The following is a 15,983-nucleotide window of genomic DNA, read 5'->3' as shown; positions in this document are numbered from 1 at the left end:
CCCCAAGAATCATGCCGCATGTGGCTGTCCACCTGATTTGCATTCAATTGAACACCCGCAGGGCATTGTACAGACAGCTGGCAGCCACCTCCTGAGCTGCCCTTCTTGGACGTTTGCGTTCTTTTCACCTTGATTTCCAGTATCCCAAAAGCAGAAGCTGCTCCTTGCCCCCAAGTCAGAGAACCAGGCAGAGTAGTAAACGGGTGCTGTCCTGAAAGGGCCCCCCCCCCACTGCCGCTTTTCTCTGCCCTGTAGGTCCTTCCAGATCACCGGTCCTGTCCAGAGCCTCCTGCATTCAGCTCTGGTCCTTGGACCGAACCCCTGTTGGGCCTGGTTCCTCCTTTTCCCTTGACTCCAAACCCAACTGGCCACTTCCAGCAACACAACGTCCCAGTCTGTATTTCCCCTCCCCTGAGATGGGGTTCCCTCTCCCTGACGAGAAAGCATCTTCCGTGATGCTTCCGACTGCTCCGAGAATCCTGTCCACAAACCCCGGTGTGGACTCTTGCTGGATTAGCTCCACTCCCATTGCCCCACCGCAGAACAGACCTCCTTTTTGGAAAAGTTGTTAGGGCTTTTGGTGGTATTTCCGCCAGAGGCACCTGCCTGTCCTCTCCAGCATCCACAGAGCTGCGATCCGGTCCATGCGCTGTACTCTTATGCTGTCACTTCTCTTGCTTTGTATTGTATCCCGCTGTTGATGTACGCCAGTCTCCTGTTTCCCTTTTTTACTGCAGCCACACACTGGGCTGACGCTCCAAGGATTTTTCTACAGTAATCCCTAAACCCCCTTCCCGGTCAGTACGCTGCATGACTGTTCCATGTAATCTGTACTCTCAATATTTAGTTTGTTGCCCCCAAACGTATTATTTTGTACATTTGTCTGCATTGTCCATGTTGATTGGCACAGTCATCCGAAAGATTTCCCCGGACTTGGTGCTCATCCTTTGCTATCTCGGATTTTGGCCTCATCAGCTAAGTGTGTTATCTCCCATTCAATATTCTCATCCAGATAATGCACCTGTGTTATAAGCTGAGTTTTCCTGGGGGCTCCTGGACTCCCCCGCCCCCCGCCACTTGGATTCCCTCGCCCCAACTCCGCCACACTTTCTGGGAGACCCAGAGTTGTCTTCTCTCCCCACGTGACACTTTGGGCGGACTGCAAATGTTGAACATGAAACTCCTGCAACTTCTGTCCTGAAAACATTTTGTTCTTAACTTTGCGTTTCATGCAAATAATTCGTTTAAATTTCTGCATCTTGCTGGAACAAATTCCACTCTGTGTGTGGGCTCTGCATTTGTAATGCTGTGCGGTGGGCACCGGGCTGTGGGGACCTCCCCATTTATGGAAGCGTTGTGTGTGTGTTTTTGTGCTTGTAGGAACGAAGTGACAAAAATGAAATTTGAAGGCAAGACGTTCTATTTATACGTAAGTCAGAAAGAGGTGAGTGCATTGTGCTTGTGGAAGTCCCTCCTTTTGCCGCTCTTCCAAAATGGGGGCGTATTTAGGAGCAGCAGCATTCCAGCAGGGCTCTAGTACTTCCTAGGGGCCCACCACCCATGAGGAGAGGCCCAGCTTGGCTTGCGGGTACCCCACTTAGAGTTTGGTTACCCCCCTATCCATCCATTTTAGTCCACAGACACATACAAGAAATTCAGTCTACAAAAGGCTACAAAACTGCTCTTCTGGTCATCATAGAGGCAGAGGTGGAATAGCTTTGGGGTGAGGCACACTTGGAAATTTAATGAAGATGCTGTGGTCCGGTGCAGAGCTGAATTCTGACATGGTCTGGTTGTGGAAGAGGCCACAAAGGAAGAGGCCATCCATGACAGCAGTTTACACTTCCAATAACTTCTTACCACACATGAATAAAAGTTGCACCAACCATTCTGGTTGAGAGTCTATCTACACAAGACATCTTATACAGGGACGCTCAAGTGAAAGGTCTGACGCTTGTTCTTCCATTGTGGATGTACATGCACTGCTAGGGAGACAGAGAGCCAAGCTAGAAGTGCTGAATTATACTTGAATGGCAAGTGAACAGACTCACGTGTATTCCTCCCTGTTCACTTGCATTCCACTTCACTAGTGATCTAGTGGAGTGCAAGTGGAATGCAAGTGAACAGGGAGGAATACACGTGAGTCTGTTCACTTGCCATTCAAATATAATTCGTCACGTCTAGCTTGGCCCAGAGTACACTTGAATATAAGGTCACATAGAACCAGTCACTTGAGCATCCCTGTTAAAATATTTTGCCTAGAGAGACTCAAAGAGCCAGACGGCTGCTGGGTTTTGTCCAGTATATGATGCACCAAAAAAAAAATTACCCCACACCCAAAGCCCTTTAGCTTGTAGACTTTTGTGTTGTCCTGGCTGCATCTGTATAATGTTAGGAAGACCTGCTTTTAAAACTAACTTGACAGGGGCACTGATCGAGAACCAAACATATGAATTAACTTTACATTGTTGTTTTTTCTGGGATTTTGGTAGGAAAAGAAAATCGTTCTGACATATTTTGCTCCGACTCCTGAAGCCTGCAAGCATCTCTGGAAATGTGGGATTGAAAATCAAGCCTTTTATAAGTAAGCATAAAACAGTCTCCCCCCCACCCCCGGGTCTTCACTGTCTGTGGGCAAACAGCCCGCAATGCAGGGTGTGACTGTCAACCTGAGCCAGGAGTGGGTTGGCTTAGAATCGAGGTCTCTCCCTCCTTTCTGTGCCTGCAAAGATCAGGAAAGGAACCGGCCCACTAAGTCAGCACCGGTCTTTCTCGGCAATCAAGAACTGAGAGTGGAATGCAGTCCCAGCGCCTGACTCTCTTCTCTGGGCCAAACTAGATGTGGCCATATCCTTGTGACTTTCCTGAGGGTGCAGCTGCCATTTTAAAGTCATTTTAAACTGCCATGAGGCACTAATCCTGATCAGACCTGCAGTGCGGTGCACTTGAGTACCTTTCAAGTTCTAAAACAGTTGCAGGGGGGATTTCGCACTAGATAAGGCATAGGGGCAGGGAGGCGGGAGAATGAGAGCATCTCAGCCTGCCACGCTGTGGACCTGGTCACATCTATAACAACAACAACAACATTCGATTTATATACCGCCCTTCAGGACAACTTAATGCCCACTCAGAGCGGTTTACAAAGTATGCTATTATTACCCCACAACAAACATCCTGTGAGGTGGGTGGGGCTGAAAGAGCTCCAGAGAGCCGTGACTAGCCCAAGGTCACCCAGCTGGCTTCAAGTGGAGGAGTGGGGAATCAAACCCAGCTCTCCAGATTAGAGTCCCGTGCTCTTCACCACACCACCAAACTGGCTAGTTTGGCCCTCTAGTTTGGCCCTCTCTCCAAACGACTGCCAGTGGCAACTCATGAGTGCCAAATGTGGGTTGAGAGTCCTGTGGCTGACCCCTGCACTAAACCACAAAGGCCAAAGGAATTTACACAGAGGACGGATTCTCTCACAGCTATCTGCTGTCTCTGGTGTGCTGGACTGTGTCCCCTTCTGGAGCTTTTACTCTGCTGTCCTTGCTTGCTTAAAACTTTGAATTAACCTAGCCTCGGCACCGCAAAGGCTCCAGAAGGGGAGATGCCAGAAGCAACAGAGGGCTGTGAGAGAATCCATCTCCTCTGGAATGATCTCCACCAGCTCTTGTCTTTTTAAAACTATGCTTCCCAGCTAACATTGTGTCTTCCGACACTTGATGAACAATTGCTCAGGTATTTTGTGTAGAGACTCTCAGTATAGATACAGTAAGTGTTTGCTCAAATGCAAGATTAGTTTTTTTCACAGGTACGCCACTCTCCTGCAAAAGGTGGGGGCATCTTACATCCACATGCAGGTTACAGCTGTGTTGAATCTTGTGTATTTGGGAGTGTATAACATTCAGGGTGGTCTTCCTTTTCAGTAAATACGGTCGTATAACATTCAGGGTGGTCTTCCTTTTCAGTAACTACGGTCATATCTTTCAGTGGACCAGCCTGGCTGTTCAAAAATAGTGTTTAGAGTGCTCCGAAGCAGGTCTACTCAGAATCCATTCTAGTCTTTTCAATGGCGCTTACTCCCAGGAAAGTGTTATTGAGATTGCATTGAGAGTTCTTTCTAGTTGTTCGGTAGTTGGCTTAGAAAATGCAATGCCAGCCTTTCCTCTTTCAAGCCGAGAGACGGAGCATGCTGCAGCCAGATCCTTAACAAGAAATGCAGCTGTATTGCTTTACAAATCTTGAGTCTCTCTTTCTGGTGGTGAATTGGCCAATTGCTGCTTTATGGATCCACTGAAGCGGAGGCTAAGCGCCATCAAGCTGCCTGTGGGCCCCAGGGCCTTATGAGAGAGCGCTCTTTTAAAAAGATTCTGGATTTCACCGGCAGGTAGGTAATAAAAAAAGCAAACAAGCTTCGATGTCAGCCAGGGAGCCTACCCGAGAAGTGCTGGACTGCCTCTGAGTGGCTCATGCTGCTGGAATGCCAGGCGGATTCCTTCAGCCTTTTGTGCATTGCAGGGGCTGGGCAGAACCTGTTCAGAAACACGATGCTGCACTCATAGCAAAAGTGTCTGCCAGGATTGTATCACAGTCCAAATGCCCCATATTCTCTTCTGCATTATAAAGCTGCTCACCACCATAATAAGCCCTTTCTAGAGCTAGAATAGCCCTGACCTGGATAGCCCAGGTGAGCCTGATCTCGTCAGTTCTCAGAGACTAAGCAAAGTCAACCTTGGTTAGAAATTGGATGGGAGACTTCCAAAGAAGACAGAGTTGCAGAGGAAGGCAGTGGGAAACCACCTTTTTTATTTTTTCATGTTTTCAAAGGGCCAAAAAAATTTATTAATAAAAATTGTACAACATGGTGTCAACATTAATACCTGCTCAATACAAAGACTGACCATGACAAAATAGGTGACCCGGACGACCTACTGGAATCCCTTCAGACTATCATCATTGCTGAATAGACATTAGACAGGCATTGATTGATTGATTGATTGATTGATTGATTGATTGATTGATTGATTGATTGATTGATTGATTGATTGATTGATTGATTGATTGGTGTCATTTATAGCCCGCCTTTCTCACTGAGACCCAAGTGGATTACATAGTGTGAGATCAGCACAATCAGTATCAAGGACATTTCCATAAACAATGGCCTAGGATTTTACAAAGACATCGCATTAGCAAGGATCCAATACAGAGTTGAAGAATTGCTGGAACAGAACATAATCAATTCTAGGACTGACATTAGATAACATGAAGCACACGTAGTATATAGGAGTACATATTCAGAGCAACAAATAATGTGCAAGGCAACATAGTGGTGAGGTCTTACGGTCCCTAACTCATTAGCGAAGCATCTGACACCCCCTCCCTACAATACTTCCCTCCTATCTGAGTAAAAAGGGAATTCCCGGACCTCAAAAAAAATCAGATCTCAAAAGTATGGATTTGCTGTAATTGCTTCTTGTTCAGAGAGAGAGTCCATCACTGGGAGCCAAAATTATTGGAAAGACCTTTGATATGTTTCCAAATTTGGCCTAGTTGAAGTACCTTTGTTAGTCTCTTGCCATGAAAACCCTGTCAGGGGTCGCCATAAGTCAGCTATGACCTGATGGCACTCTCTACCACCGGCCCAGAATATTTACATACCACTTTTCAACACAAGCGTTCTCCGAGAAGATTAAGCTTTTTTTGAACTGGAGAATGGAAGGGGGTCCGACTGCTCCCTCCTCTCTTTCTTAAGTACTTTTTCTGATGAGCAATCGCAGAAGGGCCTTCTGATAGGTCCTGATTTCAAGTATCATGAGAGTTTCTTACACTCGGTATGCATCCTTGTGTGTTTTTGTGTGTGTGTATGTGCGGGGTGCATCCATGTTTTGCCTTTTTACTTTTCCAAAGCAGTTTAAGGTTCTCTTCACCTCAGTATCTGGCTGATGAAGTAAAAGAAATGGGGCAGAGTGGTTAGGGATAGGGAGGGCGGCCGATTCCACATGGCTTACCTGAAGCGGGGACATTGCGGAACATTGCAGATCATGCCGGGAAAAACGCGGAAGATTGCGTTTTCTCGTGTAAAACTTGCGCGACGTTGCGCAAAAAAAGCGATCTTCCGCATTTTTTCCGGCCTGATCCGCAATGTTCCGCAACGTCCCGGCTTCAGGTAAGCCGTGTGGAATCGGCCCTTCTCTTCCCCTCCTTGCAAACTGTGCCAGTAGAGGATGAGTACTTACTCTTTAGTAACATGGGCGCATAGACCAAGCAAGTGACTTGCGTTCCTTAGAGCCAGTTTGGTGTAGTGGTTAAGAGCGTGGGACTCTAATCTGGAGAGCCGGGTTTGATTCCCCACTCCTCCACCTGAAGCCAGCTGGATGACCTTGGGCTACTCACAGCTTCTAGGAGCTCTGTCAGCCCCACCTACCTCACAGAGTGTTTTGTTGTGGGGATAATAATGACATACTTTGTAAACCGCTTTGAGTGGGCATTAAGTTGTCCTGAAGGGTGGTATATAAATTGAATGTTGTTGTTACTAAAGATTATTTTTCCCTGCATCACATTATAATCTCATCCTTTCCACAAGGAAAAATTTCCCAATTTTCTTGTAGTAAACACTCTGTGAGGTAGGTTAGGCTGAATGGGACCAGCCCAAGGTCACCCAACCAGCTTCCATGGCAGAGTGGGGATTCGAACCTGGGTCTCCCAGATCCTAGTCAGGCAGTCTGACCACTGCACCACATTTGGTCTGACTCGGAAAGCAATGAGGAAAACTAACATCTCTCCTGAGAAGGGAACAAAAACATTCTGTGCTATAACCTAGAGATAGGAAGATAAATTGAAACCAGGGCTGTGCATGTGTGTTTTCCTGTTTCTTTCCAATAACTTAAATTTTTTTTCAATCTTTTGAAAGATTTTCTTTTGTAGAATAATGGCATGTTTTAAACAGTATTGTCTTATAGTACTTTTTTGGCATCCCTCAAATCCTTTATTTTTCCCCCCTGGGTTTTTCTGTTTTATTTTTACTATAGAAAACACAGAAAGGACTCCATAAGAGGAAACATTATCAGAAACTGTGTTATGCCAGTATGTGTTTAAAACGTTTCTCTGCTGCCTTTTTGCCCCTGAATCTCAGTCTGTTTCTTCATCCGGTCCCAGTTTTCCCTCTTCTGCAATTCCTTTGCTAGGTTAGAAGCACAACGATCTAGATTTTTTTTAATATATAACCAAGGCCAAATAGTGTTTTCTTTTCCTCTGAAGCATTGCCATACAAATTTTTGCAGCCATGAATGAATTCATCATTACATCTGTACAGGGCTTTTTTTTCTGGGGAAAGAGGTGGTGGAACTCAGTGGGTTGCCCTCGGAGAAAACGGTCCCATGGCTGGTGGCCCCGCCCCCTGATCTCCAGACAGAGGGGAGTTGAGATTGCCCTCCGTGCAAGAGGTTCCGGATTTCTCTAGTAACCAGAAGAGAGTTCCAGAAAAATCTAAAAAAAATACATTGGGGGGTTAAAACTTGCCAAAACAGCAGAAACAGCACTTTTAGCTTTAAAAAAATATTGCCTACCGAACTTTCAGGTGGCTGTTGGGGGTTGCTAGGCAACCACAGCAATCTTACCAAGACTTCCAAGCCTGGGTTTTTGTAAAGCAAATCCATGGGGTGGGTGGGAAGCAGGAATAGACTAGAAGGCTGGAACAGCCCTGGAAAAGGTCCCCTCTGCCTCCCCAACTGTCATGGCCCCCTGATGAAGGAGGACTTCCTGGGGACTGTCCCAAAGGCAAATACTAGAAACTCACTTCCCAAACAACTTGGCCACCGCCCAACTCCACCCAGCCCACCAGTAGCCACCACAGAGCTGGGCCTGCCTGCCAAACCGCGCAACTACTTTTCCCAGGCAGAGGGTGTCAGGGGTAGGGAATGCCGAAGATGAAGGAGGGGCCGTAAAGGTAGGTGGGCTGGTCGATGGGGAAAGAAGGAAGTAGGAAGAGGGAAGGGAAAGAGGGAATGGCAGAGGAAACGAGGTGGCCCCTGCAAGTTTCTTGTGGGTGTCCCACTTGTATTAATTTTAAGAAAATAAAAATTTTAAAAAATTAAAGGTGACAGAAACAGACTCAACAACTGTTTATATAATTCTGATAATAGTTCCAAGGCTTCATCTTACCTAACTTATGATATAAGCCAACATATAGATCATTATATTTTCTATATTCTGTATTCTGATAATAGTTCCAAGGTGTCGTCTTACCTAACTTGTGTTGATGTAAGCCAACATATAGATCATTATAGTTTCTATAGAACTATAGATGTGCACAGCTCTTAAGCCCTCCTTGTTCCTAATTCAGATTCCTCCATCTCCTACAGCACATGAAACTGGTCTCTTATTTCAAAATATACGTATATCAAGGATCACACTATTGTGAAAGAGCAGGGAAGCTTTTTTCAGTCCACAAACCCCGTCAGTTCTATGAAGTCCATGTAAATAAAAATGAGAGTGACAGGAGGGCGTAGTGTTTAGAATGTTGCTGTGACATGTATAATAAGGGCACTGCTGTACATAGTGATTAAGTGGTTGGGTTGTGAATCAGCACTCTACTGGTTCAAATCCTGCTACCGCCTTGAGCTCACCGGGTGGCCTTGGATTAGCTCATCCCCAGCTCCCCAGCTGTATTGTGGGGAAACTAATAACTTACTTTGTTCACCACTCTGAGCGGGGCACTAATCTGTCTAGAAGAGTGGTATATAAGAACACATTATAATCTCATGGTCTCTTTGATAAACAGGCTTTGCAAGTTTTAGCTCTGGCCTGTATCCAGTCACGCAGTCCCAAAGACTTAAAGGCACTCCAATTTTTCTTTAAAATTGTTGCACCCCTTTAAAGAAAACTTTAGCACCTTTAAATCTTGAACTGCATTGTTGGGCACTGTCTATTGCTGTATGAACATCGACTTTTAAATCCAGGTGATATGAAAAGCTTCCTTTTACAATATTGATCGTTTCTGTTTTTAATCCCCCCATTTTTCCCAGCTGGCCCAAACTAAGTTATGTTGAGATACCTTTGGGTGGAGTTTGCTGCTCCATCTCTAGTGTTAACAGTAATTACCTGTTTGAATAAAAGTATCATGTTAAAGTTTAAGTAAAGGAAACAACACAGTTTTGTGTGCTGGATTATATAGACTGCATTTTATGTTCTTAAAGAGGTCACATTTGTTTAGAAATGACAGAAAACTTTAAAAAGGTATGTATTTCAGTTTCTTCTCAAATGTCTTTTCTTCCTGGACAATCTTGTTCATCCATAGCTTCAAGATTTCTGGAAATGTTACATCTCTAGCAACTAGCATTTATTGGCTTCAGAGATTTAAGTGGGTAGGATGGGAGGGGCTTCTGACCCTCAGAGAAAACTCTCCCCAGAGGTAGTTGGTACACCATTTTCAGAATATTTTGCCAGCAACTGCTATCAGTGCTTTCAGAGCCAAACTACAAGTGACGAATTACACTTGAATGGCAAGTGAACAGACTCGCATGCAGGGCTTTTTTTCAGCTGGGACACGGTGGAACGGAGTTCTGGAATCTCTTGAAAATGGTCACATGGCCAGTGGCCCCGCCCCCTGATCTCCAGACAGGGGAGTTTAGATCGCCCTCCGCGCCACTGGTGAGGAGGGTGATCTAAACTCCCCTTTGTCTGGAGATCAGGGGGCGGGGCCACCAGCCATGTGACCATTTACACTGAGGGCAACCCACTGAGTTCCACCACCTCTTTTCCCAGAAAAAAAGCCCTGCTCACATGTATTCCTCCCTGTTCACTTGCCATTCACTTGTGCTCCACTTGACCACATTATGATCGAGTGGAGTGCAAGTGGAATGCAAGTGAACAGGGAGGAATACACATGAGTCTGTTCACTTGCCGTTCAAGTGTCATTCGTCACTTGTATTTTGGCTCTCAGAAGCCAAGTGATATTCTGCAGCAGCCTAAGAATCTGAGCAGCAGTCAAATAAGACGTCTCATCAGGGCCTTCAAGCCAAGATCTGTCTCTTGTTTCAGATTGGAAAAGTCGAGCCAAGTCCGCACCGTATCTAGCAGCAATCTCTTTTTCAAAGGGAGTCGGTTCCGATACAGGTAAATAATGACCGTAAGTAGCACTTACTAGCTATATTCTTGGATGCTTCCTCTGGATGACTTGAAAGGCAGTGATTTAATTGTGTTAGGTGTCAGATAATGCTGAAGGAGGTCTGGATAGAAGGAGATTTGTTTATTCAAGGTGGCCCTGTTTTCTTTCCAGAATTCAACGTTTTTGCCTTTCCATTTTCTAACAAAGTGTTCTTGCTGCTTCTTAGAAATTCAGGAATGGGATAAACAGACAATTGTTGGGCCACATCCTGCTTCCCTGTACGCCAGAATAAAGCCAAGTGACAGGAGGATTTCTGGTTACTTTCATTCTGTGTCATCCATGCTATTTCTGTACTCATACACTGGGGCAAAATGGAAAATTGCAAGGCTAACCAACAGCATACAGAGTAACAAAGAAGACAGTTGCGTTTCTGAGCGTCAACAGATTCCACCATTTTCCATCTCCTTTCGCTCCCTTCCCCTGAGTTCTGGGTGGCTGTATTCTCCAGGGGGGGGAGTGAAGCCAGGGGGAAGGTGGCGATAATATGCCCCTGCTACTACCCAGAGTGTAGGAGGGAGAGGGAGACGGGCAAGCAACTTGGGTGGGAAGGGAGCCAGAATCCCTCCCCTCCCTCAGTGAGCCCATGAGGCTCTGTCTTTGAAAACTACAGTTCCCAGTTAAAATCGCATCACCAGACAAGGGTTTCAACCATCACCTGGCATGTCCTTTAGCTTGACCCTTACTTTCAAAACTAGATGAGGTTCCTTTCCCAGCTTTTTACTTGTTTCTGAAACTGTCTTTAATCCTCTTGGCCCTTCACCTGTACTTTTCATGAACCGTTATCGCTAGCTGTTAACTCTCTTTAAACTATTTAATCAACCCTACATTAATACTGAAATTAATTCTTGAAACCTATATTCTTTGGCTTGCTTGTCTAATTCTACCATAATCAATTTAAAATACTCAAGTAATAATTCAAACAACTAACAAAAAGTAGAGCATTTTCACTGCTCTCTCATTCATTTCAACTTTTGCCCAGCCTTGTCCAGAGCAACTGCCTCTAAGGACTCTATCTCGATATAACTTAGGCCATGACTGAGTATTTGTACTGAATTTGTCCGTGTGAAAAACAGACCTTTCTGTTGATTTGAAAACAGGCCTAAGCAAACCCACACATTCAAGAAGCCTAAAAATTCATCGATATATTGGCCTCATTTTAAAAAGAGAACTTAGCAAATTATGAAGTTGGGAAAGGAGATATAGCAGAGCGTGGCAACTTGCCCCCTAAGCACTGTTATGCACGGCTAGAGAGGATATGTGCTTTCTGCTAGATTTCCACACCTGTCAGGAAGAACAGTTTGTCTGCCTCATGCCAGCAGGGGTTTTATGGGAAGAACAGGCCGTGGATAGAGTTGTGGGGTAGAGCAAAATATTTTCCTCTCCTGTTACTCTCTTCTCCCACCACTTTCAGTGGCCGAGTTGCAAAAGAAGTGATGGAGTCCAGCGCCAAGATAAAGAGGGAGCCTCCAGAAATACACAGGTAAGGCTCAGCAGAGCTTCATGGACAACGTGCAGGCTCATCTGTCAGGAGGCATTTTGTGGCACTTGCAGCACTGCATGATTGATTGGCAGCTGCTAAATTTACTGGGGCAGTATTGTTTACCATCACACCAAAACTTTCTGCTCAGACTCAGTTTCTAGTTGTGTTTAGTAATCTACGGGGAAAGAAGTTTTTACATCGTTTCCGAGGCCGATTTTGTCCACTTTTTCCTTTGCATAGGGCTGGACTGGTTCCCAGCCGCAGCTGTCCCTCCATTACTCATGGGCCCCGGCTCAGCAGTGTTCCTCGGACTCGAAGGAGAGCTGTGCACATCTCCATCATGGAAGGTGAGCTTTCAGTCCTGTATGCATCTTTGCAGGGCTCTCTTGCCACCTACAGCACCTAAAAAGTGGTACGATAAAATGGAGGGGGATCCTTGGCCTGCAGTCTCCATTGTGTTTTGCTGCTTTGATTGAGACTGAAGTCCTTCATTGAATGCAGTACAAAAGATTAGCTAGTTCTCGAGCTCTTTTCTATGCTTTCTGAGTTCTGTTATTTTTTTTAAAAGGTAGTAAAATTACAGTTCCTTCCTTTGTTGCAGAGGAGTTAGCCGTGTTAGTCTGTGGTAGCAAAATCAAAAAGAGTCCAGTAGCACCTTTAAGACTAACCAATTTTATTGTAGCATAAGCTTTCGAGAATCAAGTTCTCTTCGTCAGATGCATGGTACAGATACTGGCCAAATACAGAATCCTTCCTTTGTGTACAGTGTGCAACAGCCCCCTCTTGTGGCTGCATCAAGAAGAAGCAACATTGAAGAGCTTGTGGGAAGCCAAGGTTTTCAGCTGCCCGCATCCCATGCAGCTTTTACTTATTTACGGTCTTCATAGACTGCCTTTCTCTCTGAGACTCAAGGTGGATTACACAGTGTGTTAGTACAGTCAAGTTTCAAGGACATTTCAATAAACAACGCAATAGGGTATATAAATGCAAATTTGCAAAGATTTAAAACGAGCAGAAATCTACAAAAGAGTTGAGGAAATGCTGAAACAGAATATAAGCTCTTCTAAGATCGACATATTAAGTAAACATAGAACTACCTGGTAGGATCATACCTAAAGCAACAGATAGCACACGGTAGCACATAGTAAAGTCCATGGTCCCTGACCTCTGCTGATGCATCCCTCTGAGACCACTTTCTGGCATTACATCCCTCCTATCTGAGTAAAAAGCCCTCTTGAATAATTCAGTTTTGCATAGTTTGCAGAAAGCCAGGAGAGAGGGAGCTTTTCTGATCTCTTCAGGTGGGCCGATCCATAAGGTGGGGGGGGCATCATGTATATGGACAGCTATTGTTTTTGCCCATGTGTAAGGTGGCAACTGCAAAAGCTATACAAATGAGCGAAGCTGCTGTGGCAGAAGATAGAGAGGTTGTCCCATAGATATGGCACACTAAGGCCGTGAAATGGTTTGTATGTGATAGCCAGTTTGGTGTAGTGGTTAGGAGCGGCAGGACTCTAATCTGGAGAACAGTTTGATTCCCCGCTCCTCTGCTTGAAGCCAGCTGGGTGATCTTGGGTCAGTCACAGCTCTCTCAGCCCCACCCACCTCAGAGGGTGATAGTCGTGAGGATAATAATAACACACTTTGTAGACAATAACAACACACTTTGCAAACCGCTCTGAGTGGCGTTAAATTGTCCTGAAGGGCAGTATATAAATTGAATGTTTAAAAAAAATAAAATTAAGCCCAGTAACTGATAGGGAGCCAGTGGAGTGATTGTAGAATGGGAATAATATTCTTTCTTCTCCTAACTCTCAATAACTATGCCACAGCATTCTGCACTAACTGGAGTCTCCGAGTTAGTTTAGAGGGGGTACCTTGGCCAGTTCTACACAGAATTACTACATTAGTGCATATTTCAGGGCACAGCATGCTTGCAAAAGATGGCCAGTCATGCACAAGTCAAGAGATAAAGCCTCTGGCCTAGATCCTTCTGCATCTTTTCCACTAACAGCACTTTCCTCTTGAGACACTGGAAAGCGGCTCCATTGGAGGAACAGATGCCTAGCTTCCAATCCTCTGAGATTTGGGCTCTTAAAATGAGCATGCACTGCAGAATGACTCCTCCCCCTTTTAGGGATGGCACACCCGCCAAAGAGTCCCTTTCCAACCGTGATGGCGTATAAAACATGAGTACTGCAGTCTCCTGTGGCAAGACCACAATGAGAAAATGAAAGCGACGCTGCTTCAGGGCTACTGACTGTTTACAAAATTTGGGATTATTTGCAGCATGGCCGTCTTAAAAGCTACTGGTGGAAATCCAGGTTGTTGGCTGGCTATAGGCCTGCCCAAGAGTTTTGCCGGTGCTCTGTGCTACATCTCCAAATGCCCCACTGCAGTTAGTTCATATTCCTTTTCTAGCATCTTTTATAAACCAGTGGTGAATTCACACCTAACAAAGACCTTACGGCAACCTCAAGGGCTCTTGATCAAAGGTGCATCCTGTTGGCAACTTCAGTCCATGCATGTGGGGGCCCAAATCAGATCAGGGCATAAGAAGGGTCTCCCCTCCAGTTTTCTCAACCGAAATGGCCCCCTGGAGCTGCTACTTACCCTATGGGGTAAACCGACAATAGTGGATCCCTGGGGCTGTTTCAGGTTGGGAAAAAGGCCCCAGGAACCGGCTTAAGCCCCCTTCTCCCTGCACACAGTGGTCCCAATTGGAATGGAGTCTCTACTAGCCTGAAAGGCTTGCAGTGGGGAGCACCCTGAATGTAGCTCTCAGAGGTCCTTGCAGTGGGCTTGGTTACAGGTGAACCAGCCATCAGGAAAAAACTGCACCTGCTGCTCCCCCCCCCCGCCCCCCATGGAGCCTTGCTAGGGCCCATTTAGCTGTTGCTGCCCTAAGGTGAAGGGGTGTTCCAAGCCAGAGAACAGACAGCTTATGAAGGAGCAAGAGCTTGGTTGGATTTTTGAATACTTCTCCTCTGAGTGAGGCCTTTCTCCCTTTGTGCAGGCCTCGAGTCTTTGCGGGACAGCGCCCACTCGACCCCTGTGCGCTCTGCCTCACACAGCGACGCCTTTCTGTCCCGTTCGGAAAGCGGCAGGGTGGATAGCAGTGAGCGAGTGGCGATCATCTCCGACGAGATCTACAGTCCGTCTGACAGCGTTCTCCCCACGCCGGTGGCGGAGCACAGCCTGGAGCTAATGCTGCTTTCCAGGCAGATCAACGGGGCGCCCTGCAGCATCGAGGAAGAGAGGGAGTCTGAAGCCAACACCCCCACTGCGGCCGAGGCCCAGGAGTTGGGAGGGGAGCTCCGGGCCTTGTGTCAGGGCACAGGCCGCCGGGGCCGAGCACAAGCCGAACAGGTGAATAAGTTTGTTTTAAGTGTCCTCCGTTTGCTCCTTGTGACAGTTGGGCTCCTTTTTGTTTTGCTCCTCCTCCTCATCGTCCTTACTGAGTCTGACCTTGATGTTGCCTTTTTCCATGATATTCGCCAAACCCCCGAGTTTGAACAATTCCATTATCAATACTTTTGTCCCCTCAGGCGATGGTTTGCCTGCAAAATCCGCTTCCTGCTCAGCCTCCTCATTGACAGCTGAAGGGAGGGGAGGCCTCCTCTTCCTAGTAACTAGCCAGGTGGATTGCAGAAGAGCCCCTGCTAGCCCTCCCCAGACAATGGGACGCCTCGTGGCACCATCGGCACATAACATAAGGCCTCCTTTCATGCCTCAAAGCACCCTGCGGCCGGGGGGACAGTATTGGTTCCGAGCAGAAGGAAGGGATAGACTCCTGCCAGATGCAAACAATTCTCATTTCTGCCCAGGTTTTCCTGCAACTTTCTTCAACAGCTCCGCTTTCAGAATTATTCTGCAACCTTCGAGTTTAATTTTTAGCTTTCGTAGATGTGCTCACTTCAGAAATTTCGAGTTAAAAAAAAAGTTTATTTTATTATGACCGATAATCGCATTAGACGCCAGCCTCCAGCTAGCACCCCCTAGGTCAAGAGGACAGCTGTTGTCTTTATGCAGGAGTTCTTTGCAATGGTGCTACCAAGTTGTAAATTCAATATCAAAGGGACTATTATTTTATTAAAACTGCCACTGTGCATAGCACGACCACCTTATGCATATATTCATCGGAAGAGAGGGCAATCTTGCTGTTCAGAACTTCTGAAGCATCACCCTTGCAGTAATTTGGGGGGAAAATTTAGGGGGGGGAGACAGCTGTTGGCAACACAGCACGATCAGCCAGCGTTTCAATTCTTTGCAAGTTGGGAGCAGGCATGATCCTGCTGCAGTGTAAACCCTTTTATTATTAGAACTTTTTATTTTATTTTATTTTTATTTATTTTA

At 46.0% G+C, this 15,983-nt stretch overlaps 1 protein-coding gene across 4 annotated transcripts in view; it reads left to right on the top strand.

Moving 5' to 3' along the window:
• Positions 1–15,230, top strand: part of FRMD5 (FERM domain containing 5) — a 136,126-nt gene extending 120,896 nt beyond the window's left edge. For 3 of the 4 annotated variants that reach the window (XM_055002127.1, XM_055002126.1, XM_055002125.1), the window contains 6 exons: positions 1,381–1,444; positions 2,493–2,584; positions 10,021–10,095; positions 11,559–11,627; positions 11,868–11,974; positions 14,644–15,230. In XM_055002127.1, the coding sequence (XP_054858102.1) occupies positions 1,381–1,444; positions 2,493–2,584; positions 10,021–10,095; positions 11,559–11,627; positions 11,868–11,974; positions 14,644–15,230 (994 nt within the window). The remainder of the gene's footprint in view (positions 1–1,380; positions 1,445–2,492; positions 2,585–10,020; positions 10,096–11,558; positions 11,628–11,867; positions 11,975–14,643) is intronic. The other variant, XM_055002128.1, reaches the window with a different exon arrangement.
• Positions 15,231–15,983: the final 753 nt, after the last annotated feature.

This window comes from Eublepharis macularius, chromosome 18, assembly GCF_028583425.1.
Source record: "Eublepharis macularius isolate TG4126 chromosome 18, MPM_Emac_v1.0, whole genome shotgun sequence".
Classification (NCBI taxonomy): Eukaryota; Metazoa; Chordata; class Lepidosauria; order Squamata; family Eublepharidae; genus Eublepharis; species Eublepharis macularius.
Note: the sequence above shows the minus strand (reverse complement) of the source record. Positions and strands in the feature narration are given on the sequence as shown.